Genomic DNA, 17,777 nt, shown 5'->3' with positions numbered 1-17,777 from the left:
TCCTAGGGAAGAAACTGGTCTTCTGTCTCCTTCCTGCATTTTCCAAACAGATCAGAATTCCTGTGCATTCAAGCTGCTTTAACTGAGTATTTTAATACTCTTAGAATGATGAGACAATTATCCAGCACTAAGTTGAGTGCAACCTCAGCTTAAATTCTTTGCATCTCTTCTGTGTGGCATAGACTCTTTAGGCTTTAGAATATCTTACATAGAAGGATTTTTCTTTAAAAAAAAAAGAAAGAAAAAATAAGCAGTACTTCCATTATGCATGGTGTTTGTTATTAGCTGTTCCTCTCTTCAGCACAACCTTTCGATAACTAGTCTATTAAAAAGTACAGTCCTCTGCAAGCAGGCAGCTCACCTCAGTGACATTGTTCCAGTAATCAAATATTAAAGCCACAGAATGAACTACCTATACCTGCCTTTAAATGTTAGGTTTTTTGTAGACCTACAAGAAATCAGTTTTGATTTCTCTAGGCTCTGAGGCTTCTTGGTAACACAGTTAAGATGAAGATCTGTTTGTTTCCCTGTGTTTTTCTGAAGTTGCAAGCACGTTTGACCTGCCATTTCAGAACATCAAATAAAAGAAATTCAGTTACGATTTCTGGAAAAAATTGTCAGAGAAGAAGACCGGAGCATTGCCTAGACATCTGTGGGAGAGAAGCACTACTGACAACAGAAAAAAAATCCCCAGACTAAATGGGAGAGAAAAGCATGTTGCCCTTATATCCTTCTCCCCAGCTTGAAACACACGTACAAGTTACTCACCTAATTCTAGTTTTATTCTGGTGAAATCAATGCTGTTTTGGCAGGATGACATTTTGCTTATACCATAATGTGATTTAGCAGGACAATCATTCCTAATTCAAAACGGCTGTAACATTTCCAGTACTACTAAGAAAGTAATACTGCTGCTTAATATCTCTCTCCTTATTAACCACAGACCACTCACTGTTGTTCCTCCATGTGGGAAAATTCTCCTTTGAGTTTTGCAAAGCCATGTGTTAGAACACACATGCGCCCCAGCGCAGTGTGTTGTCTAGCAGGCACTGAAAGCATGTCAGAACAAGGACAGTAACTCTTGGCACAGCACTGCACACTTGACTGGCTTCCAAAGAATTGCAAGAGCAGCACCCTTGTGTAACCTAAAGACAGGGTGTCTCTCACACACCCTGAAGCAGACACCTACAACAGCTTTGGGCAGCACTGCTTCCCAGGGAATGTCTCCGCAGGAGGTGGCCCTTCACTTCATACCAGACAGAACAGGAACATGTGACTCTTTCCCTGCAGTAGCACTTCCCAGTCTGGTGTATCAGCTTACACTGTCAGTGCAGAGTTTGGGCTCAGCATGTTTATTATCCAAATAGCCCTTAAAGAACTGTGAGGATGGAGTGTGACAAGACTGGCACAAAGAAGGTATGGCAGATGCACATGCTGTATGCAGAGGCCTAAGCATCATTTGGCAGTGACTCAGGAGACAGTTCCTTATTTGGGCCACTTTCTTTTAATACCAAAGTGCAAAGCCAGCTGTTAGGTGAGCTGGTCAAAGCAAGAAGTCGGGTAGCTAAGTGAGAAACCTGCCCCTTGCCGTATGAACCAGCAGGGTTAACAGCTCTCAAAAATACTCCTGCTACAATTCAAGGTAAAAATCATGGATGTTAAGAGCCAGACAGTCCTTTTGTCCCACTAGATCCTGATCCATAGAAGACAGACAGTGCTCCTGCAGGTTTTCAGGTAGGCATCCTGCCTTGCCTGCTGCCAGTGCTGGAGATCTCCAAGGAAGCCCATTGACTCTGGTGGTGGAGGGGATGCAAATGCCGTCCAGACCCAAACACCAACCCTGACTGGTGTGAAGGGGCAGAAGCACCCAGGATTCCTTTTTGTCTCCACTGAGGGCAACCAAAATAGAGAGGTCCCTTTGATTTTAGGAAGCTACTTAGTTTAAAATGGGAGGTGCAGTCTACAAAGGAAGGCAATTCATGCACATACCACTGTACAATATTTGTATTTGTTTTCCCCCTTTTTTGGTAGGTGTTGTAGCTTTAACATTGCTTTGTGAATATGTGGAAAAGCACAAGGCTACCCACAAGGCTTTCCAGCTGTCAAAGTCACTGTGCAACTGTACATCCTTTTGCACTGCTGATGATCTGGCTTCATAGCTCAAAGGCACAAGGTAGAGCCCTCATGGCCACTCCTGCTCTTTTAAATGACAAGTGTGAGTAAGGGCAGCATATTCCCTGGACAATTAAAAAAAGTAGCAGCTGGTACAAACAGCGTTAAAATAACCTTGGCCATGTACTTTAGAGTTTCACAGGCAGCAATGGTATAATCTCCCATTAAATACCACGTCTTATCAATCACACTTAGGCAGGATAATATCACTGTTTATGTCAGCAAGGAGAGTTTCACAAAGAGTTTTGCACCCATCCTTAATGAGAATCCCTCAGGAATCAATGAAGATAAATGCTATATTTTCAGTTAAGCTGCTAGCTGCTGTATTCCAGATTCTTAAAAGACATTTGAATTAGGAGATTAGCATTCAGGTATTTAGATAGAGCATCCAAAAGAATGGAGAAAAACGATCTTCTCTCTGTAGTCTTGTACCTGAACACTACTTGAAATACCACTCAGGAGAGCAGTTTATGGGTTCTTCCTTCCAAAGAGTCTTCAGACGCTGGGTCCAGCCAGTCAGCATCTCCTTCCTCTTCTCCTCAGAGACATTCTCTGGAGCATAACAGATGTGAGGTTCAAGGACTTTGACACCACAGAAGTGCATGATTCCATGCTGGATGCAAAACAAAGAAAGAAATGCTTCAGGAAATAGTTAATTCTTTCAATTGAAGAACATGCATGATTCAAATCTGAACCTGTTTCTCTGACCCAGGATCAGGCAGGTTCTGTAAATCTGTGCATTTATCAGAGAAGGGAAATAAATTGCTTTTACACCAACAGAACTCTTCTCTTTGGCTGCTGTACTCTGTTCAATGCGCAAGGATCAGAGACAGCCTCACGTTCATTGTCCTGGTTGAACTTCCTCAGATTGTTCCTGGACTGCAGTGTCTTTCACATCTACTTCCAAACTGGGGTTTTGGATTTTTTTTTAACCTTTTCCCTCTGAATGAAGGCTACTGCCTGTGGAATCAACTCGGCTTGCCATTTTCCCTCTGTATATTTCTGAATTCAGTGTCATGCTTCACGTTTTTGTCACCTTTATTTGTGAGCTTTGGAGCTGGACAGCTCCTCAGGGGCAGGCATCTGGTAATTGCAAGGGGTAGGAGATCATGAGTGACTCCTCTCCTGCCCTGCATCCTACATCGGGTAACCTTGGGGAACAGAAATCCCACACCCTGGAGATAAAGGAAATCCTGTAATATCAGAGAAACTGAAAAGGCTGACAGCATAAGCTGTCTCCAAATTCTAATCTGGAAGAAGGGGCACAAAACAGCTTTAAACCTTACTGGACTTTTAAAGTAGTCTTGAGATTTTAGGGCCCAGTTTATAACCTGCAGGTGCTTGGAGTGGGCAACTTATTAATTTCTTATTATACTTCATATAAAATAAACAATAAAACAAGTATTAAAAATAAATAGTAAAAATGAAAGCAAACAGTAACCAAATATTCATACATTATACCTGCATGGGCCACAGGAGATAACGAACATCACCTCTGCTTGCATACTTCTCTTTGGTTCCTCCAGTGGTGAAAGAAAACAGGGATAATTTGTCCTAGAATTAAGAAAGTGGTGCTGGAGTTAGACAGATTTAAAGAAGAGTGGCCCAACGGTTCAAGAGATATTCAGGGAAACCAGGACAGCATAAATTTCTGGAAGAGGGAGTGTCTTCTTCTTTCCCAGACTTTGCTAAAGTCCACCTTCAAACTTGGGCTTGCTTGTCACTTGCCAATGAATAAATAAAGAACAAATTATTCCCTAGGTGTTATAAACCACCATGTTTCTTTGCTTCTGTAACTACAGCATTAGCCATGGGCCTGTGCTCAGATTCTCTTAATCTCAGTTTTAGCTTCTGTAATTGAAATAACAATTTTCTAGTGCAGTATCCCAAGTGTCTTGAGCCTGCACTCTTGTATGCAGCTGTGATCACTGGGGATTATGCCTATTTATGTCAGTGAACCAGCCATTTCTGAAATTTAAAAAAAAATGAAATGTTTGGAATTGTTGAGAAGATCAGAACTAGCAGAGATTGACATGCAGCAAACATAAATGTGAAACCAATATTGATTGTTTCCGGATGCTGCAGCTGTTACTAAATAAGATCCATCAGACACCGGATTCCAGAATTTTCCATGCTGTGAAGAATTAAAAATTTATGAATCATCATCAAGAGAGGCTGGTCTTACCTAATTTAGAAGTTACAGAGAAGAAAAGGTTCAAAGTAGATAGTTGCAACAGAGGCTCATACACTGAATATTCCAGATTTCTGATAAAGTTTTATAGTTCTATTCTAACCTTTAAGACATCTAATCTCAGAACAGGACTTTGACACCTATTCTAGTATGTCAGTCATGACAGATATGTGCAGTGCTGTGGTGGTGGGAATAATGACAGACTTAAGTTTTAGGAAATGGATCAATTTAAACTGTTTGCAAGCTGTATGTTACACTGTGATACTCCTGCCAAATGATAAATCCCATATAGTAGGCCTATATGTAAAGGTAAAGGTCTCTATGAGATGGTTTAAATCTTTAGGAACCACTGCATTCTCCTTATTGTACTGCCTTCCAGACAGTCTGAACAAGCCAGAAAGTTACTCAACATGTTACTTTATTTCAAATAAAGTAACAATATTTATTTATTGAATATTTATTTATTGAAAGCGTTTATTTCAAGACAGCATAGAGTGAGAGCTTTAAACAACTACAAAGTGAAAGAAAGACCAATGCCCAGAAGAACATTGTGCAAACCTTGACCTTAATAATCTCAAAAACATACCTGGAGCAAACCGCCATCATAACACTTGGACAAATCATAAGCAAAGCCTTGGACCAAGACTCTGTCCATCCAGCCCTTCAGGATCGCAGGCATGCTGAACCAAAACAAGGGAAACTAGGCAGAGGAAATTACCTGGTTAGCACAGAGAGTCTGGACCACCCTTAGACCTGGTTCACAGGCCAAATCCTATTCTCTGAGTCTGTTCAGATCTTGTACCTGCCTTCTTCCAGCTCTCTGTCAGGAGAGGCAGTAACTGTGCTTGGCAACAGGACCTGAAGTGCTTTCTGATTGTAGGAGTCTCGGGGCCATACCTGAGCATTTACAGCACACTAACACTAGGGTGCATGTGAGAGCTTCCACCCAGATTCAAGTTGGAAAATGATGAATCAGGAAGGTGCCATTTCATTCAAACTTAAGACTGTACAGAATCACTGTACACTGTACATTGTGAAATGCAAAAGCAACAGATGATCTAATGCCTTATTAGCAGGACTGACATCAGGTGACCAGTTCTGATCTGACAGTCTGCTGACAAATGCTGGGGGATCTTAAGATAGACTTACTTTCACACCCTGCTGATATCATGACTCCAAATCTCTTTATTGAGAAGAAAACTACTACTTTAACACTTGGACCCTTAGTGTATAGATCTTCCAGTTAGCCTGTGGGACTACATCCCAAAGCTATCATGTCTTCATTGCATTATCGTGAACGCTTTATGGACTGTTTTTCTAGGAAGCATCACTATCACTAAACCTTTGTACACACTGCAGCACAGAAGAAAAACTCTAAAAGCATTACCACATTTGGCCTAATTCGAGATGGCAACAAAGTGGAAACTGGACAATCACCACTGTCTCTACAAGTGGTCAGTTTAGTCAGCAGCAAATTTTGAATGGCTTTATGGTGTCTTTCAGAAGCTTCTTTTTAATAAATAAGAGATAAAGTGAACAACACAACTGAAGTCTATTTAAAATAATGACCTGAAAAATCAGCAAGTCTGCTTCCTGCACCTTCTTTTGCTCTTCAACCAGATCTCTGGACAAACCTCCCCTCTTGTAAGCTTCCCAGGTCTCCACACCGTAATTGAACGCTTCCGAGTTGTGCAAGCGACCTGTGGGTAGAAGTGAAGTCATTCCTTGCCCTGTGTCCAGCACCAAGCCAGATAAGACTTAACTACAGGTTGCCATCTACAGCTGTAAATGGAGTCACTGCTTTCCGTTTTCCCCATTTCCTTTTCTTTGGTGGATATTCAGCATCATCACATCTGAAGGTGATTTGATTTTAAAGTGGAGAGGAATGTAGAGCCTCGGAGTCCTAAACTTTCACCTTCCTGTAGCAACATACCAAGTGCAATATGAGAACCTAAGCTTGGCTCAGAACTCTGGTGATGGAGGTGGATGATTTAAGAGAATTGTGCTAATTGTTCTGCCTCTGCCTTAGGGTTTACTGAGACCATCATACACTCCTAAGCACGATGGAGCTGCTTTCCAGCCTCTGTAACTGGGAAACTGGGCAGGTGCTGGGGAACCACTATTGGCTGTCTCTGCTGATCCCACAGCAATTGGGTGAGCTGATTCAAGGATGTCTGAATCAAGCATATAGGTTTGTTCTGTCGCTTCAGCTGGCAGATCATCAGCCTCTAGCAGAAGACAGAGGCAGGAGCCTTGTGAACTAAACTGTAGCAAGTCACAGAATGGTATCTGAAGACTTTTCCTCCTCGCGAGAAATGGACTTCAGAGATTGACTGTGGACATGTGCTAATGAATTTTTCCCTCTCAGTAATCTGACTGGGAGACAAAGTTCATGTTCAGGAGTGGACTTTTGGAGATGCTGTCTGGTTATATATAAGTTTCTTATTAATGAAATAAGTTTCTTAATAATCTCTTGATGGTGCAAGGGCTGGAGCACCTCTCCTATGCAGACAGACTGAGACAGCTGGGTTGTTCAGCATGGGGAAGGCTCCAGGGAGACTTTTGTCAGCCTTCTGTTACCTAAAGAGGGGCTTACAAGTTAGTATTGTTGATAAAGGTGTATTTTGGCTAGTCTCACCAACAATGTCATTTCTTGTTGCTCTTGGCTCAAACTGCATTGCATATAAATCCGACACCGTGACACTGCAGCCCTGCTTGGTCAATTCTTCCACAGCAATCTTCAACAAAGATCCATTGAAGGACTTGGGCTCTTGATGTGCATAGACTATCAGGACCTTTTTCCCTGGAGGCAGAAAGAAAACCAGAAGACAACTTGGAATATAGGAGGCAGATGCAGAACAATTTGTGGAGCTGGGGCTTGGTCCTTCCTTTTTCTCTAGTGTGTTTTCCAAGTGGCACAAAACTAGTGGAAACAGAGTGACAGTGGCAGGATTTGACTCCTGCTGAGCAGCAGTGAGTGACTCCTGAGGCATTAATCGCTGAATGCCCCCAGCCCAGCAATTCTTTGCAACACTGGGCTTTCCGAGGTGGAAGTCAGTGGACAGTGGATGTGTTCCACAGCAGGTCACACTGCCCTACATAAGCACTACTCAGTCCCTCCTCAAGTCGATGTTTCTGTTGCTCTGATTCCACTATCCCCAAAAAGCAGTGCCAGCCTAGATTCCCTCCAGGTGTTGTGGCAACAACTTCTGAAAGCTCAGAGCAACTTCCCACTGCAATGTGGGATCGCCTCATCTTCCAGTTCAGCGCTGTGCAAGTGACGACATCGGGGTAGATGTTTAAGATGCCACTGCCCCATTTCAGCATCACAACAGTGACTTCAATAGAAAGCAACAGGATTTTTTCTCAGAGATTAGGCTGTCTAATGTATCTCCAACTGCTGTCAAAGTGGATTCAAGGTAAACTGAGTAGCCAGGCAGATATGTTGGGATGGAGCTTTTTCAAGGGATGTAAAAAGATGTATCGGAGCTTACTTGTTCAAGATTTTACTGAATATAGGCTATTTGATTTTAATAATTCTCTTAAAAATCATTCATCAGTGAAAACAAGGAAAAAATGAAACACTCTCTATGGGGTAGTAATTGTTTATACATAACCAGAGATAGAAATTCCCAGGGACTGTTGAAAATGACTGGATTTACAAGACATGCAGCTCTTGGTTCCTGACTGCCAATACTAAGCTTCAGGCATCTCCTAAGCTCAGTTTCTCCATGACACAGCTCCTGATGTACATCTCAGAGCACCACCTGCTAAATGACAGGCAAGTTTAGGCTGTTAGGGATAACTAATAGAACCTGAGCTGAATGTTTGAAGAGACAACAGCTCATTTTAACCTAATTTACAAGTAGTGATTCTTTCTCCAAGGGGCACAGTGCCCATGAAACAAGAGCTTTGCAAAAAAACATTATTAAAACTTGCAGGTCAAACACTATAATTAATTCAAGGCATGTATAAACTCTGAAAACCCTTGCTCCACAGCTTAGTCTGCAACATCAGGAGCAGTGACCTCTTTGCTGCTTTGTTGTTTCTGCTGGCTCTCAGCAAAAAGGGAGCTCAGTACCTGGAGAGCTCCCAAAGGTGGTAATTGATTGACTGATTGACTGAAAGAGATTGATTCTGCAAAGCTGCCAAATTGTTTCCCTTTCACTGGTGCTGAAGGCACCTGGACACAGTGTTTGGGAAGACCGGAGTTTTCCAAGGTATCACTTACTGAAGTAATTTCAGTAGTTTGCAAAAGTAGGACCTCAGAGTCACAACTAAAAACACGGCAGCGAGGCCCCATCCCTGAGGTGCCCTTTGCCCAGGCCTGGAGTGGGCAGCATTTTTATTCGCATTTGCTCTTACCTGCCATTGTCCGGGACCACTGGGGAGCTTCCCTCCTGAGAATCTGGTATGGCCTGAGAACTCAAATGAGAGCAACATCAGGAACAGGTGAGAGGAGAATCGCTGTTTTAGGACGGCCCTGGGCCATCGCGCCGCTCCCGGTCTCGTGCCGCCCTCTGGAAAGCGGTTCAGGAGCGGCCCCCGGATCCCCGGCCCCAGAGCAAGCCGGGGTGCCCTCACCTGCTCCTCCGGGCCCAGCGCACACCTGCGGCGGGGCTGGGAGCGGCTCTTCCCGGCGTCCCCGCTGCCCGGGCCCTGGGGCAACGCCAGCGCGGGGCGGGATCGGGATCGGGATCGGCGCCGCCCGTGGCTCCGGCTGTTTTTTCTCTCCGCATCTGGTTTCTATCAGCTTCATTTGATACCCCTTAGTTCTAGTTTTTGTACTTTGAGTGACAGTGAAGAATCAGTCCATACTCTTCCTCTCTGCCCGCTCTGTTGATTTTGTGGACTTGCATTGCGTGCTGGCTGAATCACTTCTTTTCTGGACTGTTCTTCAGGGCGGATCTTTGTTCAGAAACTGCTCTGCACTTTTTTGTCCTTCCTATTGCTCTTTTCTGTCCTTTTCCTGCTGTGTCATTTCTTGAAGCAAGGGAACCAGCTCTGCATATAGTTTTCATGCTGTGGACGTGCCTTGGATTTCCCCAGTGGTATAATGATTTTATGCTTTGTGGTCTTAATTCCTACTGTAAAATTTGCTTTTTTTTTTTTTGACTGCTGCAGAGTGTTGAGCTCAATGTCTGTCTGGAATTATCTGTCATAAGATTTTACTCCTGTGTGGTGGTAGTCATCTCGGAGCTCTTTATTTTGAAAGTGAGGTCAAGTTGGTTGGCTTGTCTCCCACAAGCATCTCTTAAGATTCACAGAGACTGAAAATAACTTTTACTTGTCTAGCCTCCTGAGGAGCATTGAGAACACTGTGCTGGTCTTAATTCCCATATAGGATAGAAACAACCCTTGTGATTTATGAATGACTCACCTATAGGAGAAATTTGGCACATGTTGGTAGCTTAAATACTATTCTTCAGATGTATTCCAGGTACACTTCTCTACTGTTACCTAAAATACTTTTACTCTTGATTTGTAACTCCAAACCCTCTAGTGAAGATGAATAACTGTTTGGTTTTTTTCTCTGAAAAACTAACCAAGGAATGTTGCTTTTATTGGGGCAGGCGTTGGACACATAGATGAGGAGGTCAGAGACACCTCTTTTTTTACACGGCTGCACTATTTGCGCACTTATTGTCCACTGATTTAGGAAGTTCATGAACTGGACTTAATTCTGCCTTCAGCTTCAGGGAAACCAACCACCCATTCTTAAAGAGTAACCTCCACATCAAACTGCAGGTTGTTTATTCTGGAGTGGGCACATCATCAGCTCTTATTGAAGGCATTTCAGTGCAGAAAAATGTCTTGGGTTTTGATGAAGGAAAAGAGAGAATGCGGGCATGATTTTATTACTTAGGCACTGGGATGACCTTGGAACATCAAGGCTCCAGTCTTTGTGTCAAGCATTGCTGAAAACTTTAACATGCAGCAGCAGTTGTGTGCATACACAGCTCCTGTTGTGCTGTAGAAGAAACACCCATGCTTTCTTTACCTAAGATTAGGCATCAACTGGGTGAAAGATTTTAAGGTAGCAGTAGCTCATTTTTGCCTGTCATTTATATGATTTTAAGCCTGTATTTTTTATTTATTATTAATTTTTGTTAAATATCTGGCCTAGAAAAAAAATAATTTGTTTTGTCACAGTTCCCTCTGAGAACTAATTCATACCTACTGCAGGGAAACACAGTTAGCATTAACTGAAGGAAAAGAGAAAGTTCTCATAAGCAGGAAATTGTGGTTTGTGTCAAGGTAAACACTTAAACTGTAAACTAAGCAACTGTCCCTGGAAATCACAAGCAAGTGTCCTTAATTTAGGAATTTTCTTTGGATATTAACCTTACCTTTTTCAATTTTTTTTTTATGATATGCTTTAGTTCCCAGGTCAGGTGATTTTATTGCTATGGTTCCAGTGGTGTTGTACTAGATGTCTTCTGCAGGCTTGGAGTTTGGTCAGATGAATTAACCTTACGTGACAAAGAAAGCCTGAGATATGAAAAATAAAGGCAAACAAAGCACCCAAGAAAATAGAAAGTATGAGAAAGGCAGCAAAGTAGCCCTATCAAGATGATAATCCATTATAGAGAGATTTATAGCCAAATGGGACTCAAAAGTTTGCTGTGGGCCTAGGTGGTTTTCTAAGGCAAAAACATGCCAAGTACTGATCAAAAAAATCCATCCTCTCTCTTCAATGCTAGTGGAAGGAGACCCACTGCTTGGCTTACGGCAGACATCTGGCAGCACTAGGTGATTACAGAGAGATGAATGCTATCCTCCCCTCTTAGAATACTTGGACTCCCACAGCCTTTCAAGCCATAGCTATTGTTAGGAGTATGTAAAAGGTTATCTGAATACCTAAAACCAACTAAGTGCTTATTTTTACATTCTCTTCTAATATCTTGCAAGTGTTGAAATAAAAATTATGAGTCGATTATAGGAGAAAGATAAGAAAATCCTGCCTTTCAAACACATCTAAGAGAGAGAAAATAACTAACACATTTTATTGCCTCCAAGTTATGTTAATTTATGACCTAACTTTAAAATTTGCATGCTAATAATACTTTATTGGATATAATGAAACTCTCTTCCATTGAAGAACTAAACTACTCTGAAATAGTGAGGCTTGTTGCTTCAAGCTGGCAATGAAATGAGTCATAAACACAATCAAAATCATTATAGATGCCACTGTAAAGTACAAACACATACAGCACTTAGGTTAATTGATTTCTTCAGCAAGTGAACTAAATGAACATTTGCCCCCCCAACCCCCCACTTTATCAGATGATACAGCACACAATTCTGTGATCCATAATAGCTGTTAAATAAATGCCTGTGGAAGTGCTAATATCATACGTATGTGTGTGTGTGCATTTTCTTCATATAAATTACATACTGTGGGTTAGAGTGCAAGGTACAGTAGTCTATCTTGGAAAAGAAATTAATTAGAATATAACTGTTCAGGAATTATTTTAAATTTTCGTATGCCTTTTCCTAGGATTAATATGAAGTTTATTGTACACATTGTTCTGTCTTGGTGTAGTATATTGAGGTTTTATGATACCCTGGATACAAAGGATATTCGTTGTGCCCTCTAGCACCCAGTGCAAAGTTTTGTTTTTATAGCAGAAGCGAAGCCTCCACCAAGGATGAGTTTTTAATCCTTAGTGCAAGTTCTGTTCTAGATGAAATGTTTTAAGAACCTTTGTTGCCAGTCATAATAATCAGGAAGGAAAAACTATGCTAACAAATTGTTTGTGTAAGAGAAATCCTATTTAAGATCAGTTTTCTGTGACTTTTGCAGAGAACACAGCCACTGGGAGAACAGTTGTAAGCAGTGAGCACTGTGGTTCTGCACTGAAAAGGAAGAAAAAAAGAGAAACTGAGAAGCGATATCCAACAGAAAATATATTTGTATTGGTCTGTATCCCTGTATGTGTCACAATAACCCTGTAGCTATTTTTAGCCCCGTTTTGTCAGGTAATAAAGGTGACAGTCACTCTTATATTGATCTATCACCTTAGAGCAGAAAAGTTGACAGGCTTGTGCAACAGGAAGGAAGGAAGGAAGCAGGAGGACTGTGTGACTAACAGCCTCTCACTGTGACCTGTTTTCTTTGCAGCCTCCCTGTATGGCAATGAGTAACAGAAATTGAAAATGGTAACCTCTGGGTCCATAATATAGTCTCTAAATCAAAAGCAAACCATGAACAGGCATAGTGTCCCAGGAAACAATCAGTTGTTCATCTTATTTTTAAACTTTGTGATGTTAAATATTTAACACTATGAAAGTATATAAATGAAATATCTATATAAGGCTTTTATCTGTTTGAAACTTAATTACAGTTTCTGCTAGTAGATTTTTGCCAGGAAGTGAGTTCATTCAAATACAAATTTGTTACTTTCAAATTGTTAGTATCTTCTGCACTTTTTGATTGACTAGCCTGGCCTGAGATACTCTCTCAAACAGAGGCTGAAATTTCAAATCTGACTATGGACTCAGACTTTGTGTGTAAAGCACATCAGCCCTAGGATTTGTCTTCACATCTGAAAAATGAGAATCTTTGCTAAACATGACTGTCTTTCTTTGCCCCATTTGTGATAGCAGAAGGCAATAGGAAGTGTCTGCACTCTCCCTCAACTTCATGTGGAATTTCTCATGTAAATATAGAGTGGTACTTAAACAGATAATAAATAAGCAGTTTGATTTCAGGGCAAGGCACTTTATGGAGTATTTGAACTGATAGTGACAATATCACAATATTAGTTGTGATATTAAAAAACTTGAATATATCTGAGCATAGTTTTCTGAGAAGGTACTTTAAAATCTGCTGATATTCTACAGCTCTACCTATTTGATTTTTAACACTAGTTCCAAACAGAATTTTAAAGGTTTGGGGTTTTTTTTCAGGGGAGAGGTGGAGAAGGGAGTAAGTAGATTTTCTATGCAAGTAATTCTTCCATGAGATGAAAAAAAACTTGGACGACCTCTTTCTACAGTCACTACACATCAAAGTTACTTTCCATCCCTAATGTAAGATTTACATTCGTCACTATGGAGAAAAGATAATGTATCATGTTGGCATTCTGTTTCCATATTCAAGTTCATGCTTCTTTAGATTTGAAAAGTGATACTGGAAAGGAGCCCAACTGCTGGCTGAAGTCTGCTGTGGTGGGGTATAACATAATTCTATACAGCTGATCCACTGTAGTGAGGCAGCACCAGGTACATAAGGTGCTGCCTCTGGTAAGTGCAGTGTGACATAATGTATATCAAAAGCAACTAATTTCAGATATTCTTTCCAAAAGAATTTTTACAGGTTCCTCTTACGTGCCAGAGTACTTGTCTGAAACATCTGCTGACAGGTCCCTCTGTGCACCTACAAACCATGTGGGGAGAAAGCCAGGAAAATGAAGAGGGGGCACTTGCTTGCTCAAGGTGCCATGACCTCATCCTGGCAAGGTTTGTTATGGGATGTATGCATGACAGTAACTTGGCGATTGCTTTCCAGGTACTGTTGAGCCTTTCACTGACTTGGAAATCAAGCTGTAATATGGGATTCAAGTCCTGTACGGGAACATATCATCCTGTGATCTGAATGCTAGCCATCAAGGTAAAAGATTAATAAAAGGAAAATTGTTTTAACACACTCAGGCTCAAAATTAACAACCTGGCATTGCAAATAGTGTGCAAGTCAGGGATGATTGGCTTCAAACCAAATCCAACTACTTAGCTTGTGTTCAGAAGAATAGCTTTATGCAGAGGACATAAGGCTCCTCTGAATTTCTGCAAAAAAAAAAAATAAAAAGACTTTCTAAGGCTTTAACAGGAGCAAAGAAATGTTTCACTGTCTTTAGTGCCCTGACACTAACTAATGCAGCCAGCGATGAGCAACAGAAAAGGCAGGACGGCGCTTGGCCTGCCGAAGTCCAGATGAGGGTGCTGGAGAGCTGAGAACAGCACCGTGAAACGCCTTAAACTCCTTGAGCCGCGCGGAGCAGTAGATCCACCCTCATACCATTGTGTTTTCTCCTCTATCGGTGAAGCTGCAAAACTAACAGGGAATTAATAAAAATCTTTCTTATATTTACCAGATACTTATGTATGTGGATGCTCGTCCTACACATGCTGTCTTCCAAATTTATTTCGTGACTCTTTTTCATCACTTTCTTTCTGCATGGCTCTGCTGAGCAGCTATTTTATCCTTTCTTGGTCTATTTTACATGTCAGATAAAGAAACTTGATATCCTGAGTTTCACCTGTATGTTTAACTGTTTACTCATAGAACAGATATTGTCATAAAAATGAAGAATAATAATTTATATTTGAAGGATAGGCAAACTGATGCTTAGAGACTAAGAGAGAGTCAGCAAAAAGATATAGCCACTTCCAGTCTGCCTATGTGCAAAATTTAAGCCCTTTAAACTGTTGTGTTGGCCAATTTGCTATGCTTAAAATCCACCAGGAGAAAATTTTCTGACTTAGGCTTTGACATGGAGTTTTTTAGGTAATGATTTTGTAGCATGAAACACAGGGACGTCCCTGGAGCTAGAGCTGGGATCCAAACTTCTCTCTGCAGTAACAGGGCCAGCCAGCAGGCTACAGCTGAGCGGTGTGAGAGCTGCTGCTGCCTCAGCTCTCTGCAGCTTGGAGTCTCTTCAGCATGGAGGTTCCCTGCCTTCCCCCCATCCTCACCTCCTGCTCTTCTGCAGTATCGGGGGGTTTGGTGGCTGAAGTGTCCTGAAGCATGAAATCTGTGATTGAATCCTCTCCAGGGTGACAGGGTTTCAATTCCAGTCTTAATCATTGAGCTGTAATATAGAAAAAGAAAAATTAAAAAATTGGCACGTGCATCTTTGGGAAAAGATATATGCCAGCTTCTAGGTATGGGAGTGGAGGGCTGTGGATAGCTGTTCACCAGGGATGTGCCAAAATGTTTGGGGAAGCAGATGATTCAAGACATACTCCTGATATTACTTGCTTTTGCATTGCTGTTGGCTAGCTGCAGGTAATCTGCCTTTCTGTGGCCCTGTGACTCCCAGGCCTGACGCCTCTATGCCCAGATGTCTGTGTTGGCTCTTCTCTGTGAACTGCCCCTCTCTGAATGTAGGCTGCACCCAGCAAAGGGGCTGTCCTGGGTGGCAGCTGGGGTTTGTTGGTGACCCCCTGGAAAATGACTGTTTGTATCTCAGCCTCTCAACACCAGCCTAAGTGCTGCCATGGACTGCTTGTGACTGCAGCAGGCCTGGGCTGTGATCCTCTTGGATAGATACTAGCTTTTATGATATTAATATATAAGTAAGCCTTTGCAGGACTGGAGCATTACTATATCTGACAGCCACTCCTCCCCTCTCAGGATTCCAGTCATCAGAGGTGTGAAAGAGTAGTCTTCACAGAGATGTAACCTCTGCCCAAATATGCCTCCTCTCCATGCACAGAAAGGAGGAAGGCATTCCCACAGAATGGAGGTGTTCTTCCAGTACACTTGCAGAACCTGGCTTGGTAAGCTGCCCTGAAAGGTGGCCTATTACAGTTTTACAGAGCAAACAATACAAGTTTTCAACAAATGGCAGAGTCGAGGTACCTTAGAGTGATGTAAAATTACATATTCATACATGTTGTCAATTCAATGGTTTGCATGTGCTTAGTGTTTACTCTTTGAGAGTTCTGGTTTGATAAATACTAAGTTTGTTGCTATAATGTGAACTAAGATCACCTCAGGGTGCCCACTACTTTAGATTGCTTCTAGCTTGGTCTGCATGACATAGTTGGCAAAGACTAGTGTATGGCTCAGAGGGATCTGTCCCATGCACCAAGTGGCATTAATCATATAGCTATATGCATACTTTTCTTTTTTTTTTTTCTTTTTCACATTGCTGCAGGGTATCCCCATTTGCTCCCAGACCTTCTTCACTAAGGGCAAAAGCACAAACTTACTTCCCTGTAGCCCCCTAACTAGTCATGCAGCTGCCACAGCGCCATCACATTTTAGAATTACTTCCTTACTGTACATCTGTGCTGCCCGACCCTTTCCCCTCCCCCTTTCTTCTTTGCTACCTGCAGCACTGCAAACCCCAAGAGCAATGAGCAGAGCTGAGAAATCCCCCAAACTCAGTTATCCGTGCAGCTACTCAGCACAGCTCTCACAGCACTCAACATGTGCATTGCTTCCCCCACTGGGTTTTTTGACCTTTTCTGTGGCCTATTGTCATTTAGCATCCTGTGTCACACCACCTCACAAGCCCAAATAGTTTGTTCTGGGATTAATTGCTGTGGTTCAGGGCCTCAACCTGATGAGCAATGTAGCAGCCGCTATGCAGCAGTCAAAACCAACAACAAAACCCTAAGTAGAAAATTAAAAGAGAGATAAGCTCCTTTCCCTCTCCTCTCTCTGCAAACTCAAACACTCAACCTAAAGGATTCTCCATACATTTTTGGATAAAGAAGCATCATGGTCTTCTTTTTTTTCCCTTTTAATTGCTCTGTCCCATAACAGAATCCCTCACTATTGCAGTTTTACCTTGTGGGAAGATAGCATATGTTTCATTTCTTCCCCCTCTCCAACCCCTGCAAGGGAAGCAGAATTGTACCTGGAAAATTATGCATTAGTGTTTGTAATAATGAACATAATTATGAAAAATTATTTTGGTATTGAGGTAGGACAGTCAGGGGGATCAGTGCAGGACTGGGAAGCAAGAACACTTCATGTCTGCCTCTGACAATCTTCTTGGCCAGGGGAAAGTTCCACAGACTCCTGTCTTGAACATTCATTCACTTAAGTTAATTTATCTTGATTTTTGGATGCCTGTCTTGAAACAGATAGGATGGATGTGCCAAATGGCCATGAAGTGCCTGTCTCAGCACATTTCTTAGACACCCCTTGTCAGTAGGCAGTTGTTGAAAGTGAGCTCAGGTTGAGCACCTAGAAACAGAAGGCTACTTTTGAAAAAGAGGCTTTAAGGCAATAGTGTTATGAAAATACTGACTATCATGAATGCTTATTTCAAAAGGTAGGCTAATACCCAAGATGAGTCTTTCAGGAGAGTGAGGTGAGGAAGGGCACCTCCCCTGCTGCTGCTATCACTTTGGGGAATCACAGTCCACAAGTGATAGGAAGGCTGACAACATTGTGCCGCTCTGCTTGAGAAGGGCCCAAGGGTGACAAAGCTTGATGCTCCCAGATCAAGAATACTTTCGCTGTGACTGAATGTTGCTCCACAGCACAGCTATGAATTATGATGGTGGTTTAGAATTGATCTTAGGAGGTCTTGCTGCCATATAATAGGGTGATCTCTTCAACAGAGTTTTTTTAACTGGAAGAAAGGATATAAAAAATTAAACATAAATAGAAACATGAGAGAAATGGAAACAGGAACATGCACTATGTGTTCCTGGGCTGTGTAAATGAGTC

At 41.9% G+C, this 17,777-nt stretch overlaps 1 protein-coding gene across 1 annotated transcript; it reads right to left on the bottom strand.

Annotated features, from left to right (window-relative positions):
• Window positions 1–2,450: 2,450 nt before the first annotated feature.
• Window positions 2,451–8,811, bottom strand: NQO2 (N-ribosyldihydronicotinamide:quinone reductase 2). The gene is made up of 6 exons (XM_027727960.2): window positions 8,729–8,811; window positions 7,002–7,166; window positions 5,933–6,063; window positions 4,950–5,063; window positions 3,634–3,726; window positions 2,451–2,785 (listed from the first exon to the last, which is right to left on the bottom strand). The coding sequence occupies exons 1-6, from the start codon at window positions 8,733–8,735 to the stop codon at window positions 2,612–2,614; spliced, it is 684 nt and encodes a 227-aa protein (XP_027583761.1). The 5' UTR covers window positions 8,736–8,811; the 3' UTR covers window positions 2,451–2,611.
• Window positions 8,812–17,777: the final 8,966 nt, after the last annotated feature.

The sequence above is a fragment of the Pipra filicauda genome, unplaced genomic scaffold, assembly GCF_003945595.2.
Source record: "Pipra filicauda isolate LSUMZ 115617 unplaced genomic scaffold, ASM394559v2 scaffold48_size3843733_pilon, whole genome shotgun sequence".
In the NCBI taxonomy this organism is placed as follows: domain Eukaryota; kingdom Metazoa; phylum Chordata; class Aves; order Passeriformes; family Pipridae; genus Pipra; species Pipra filicauda.
This window is presented reverse-complemented; position numbering and strand designations above follow the sequence as displayed.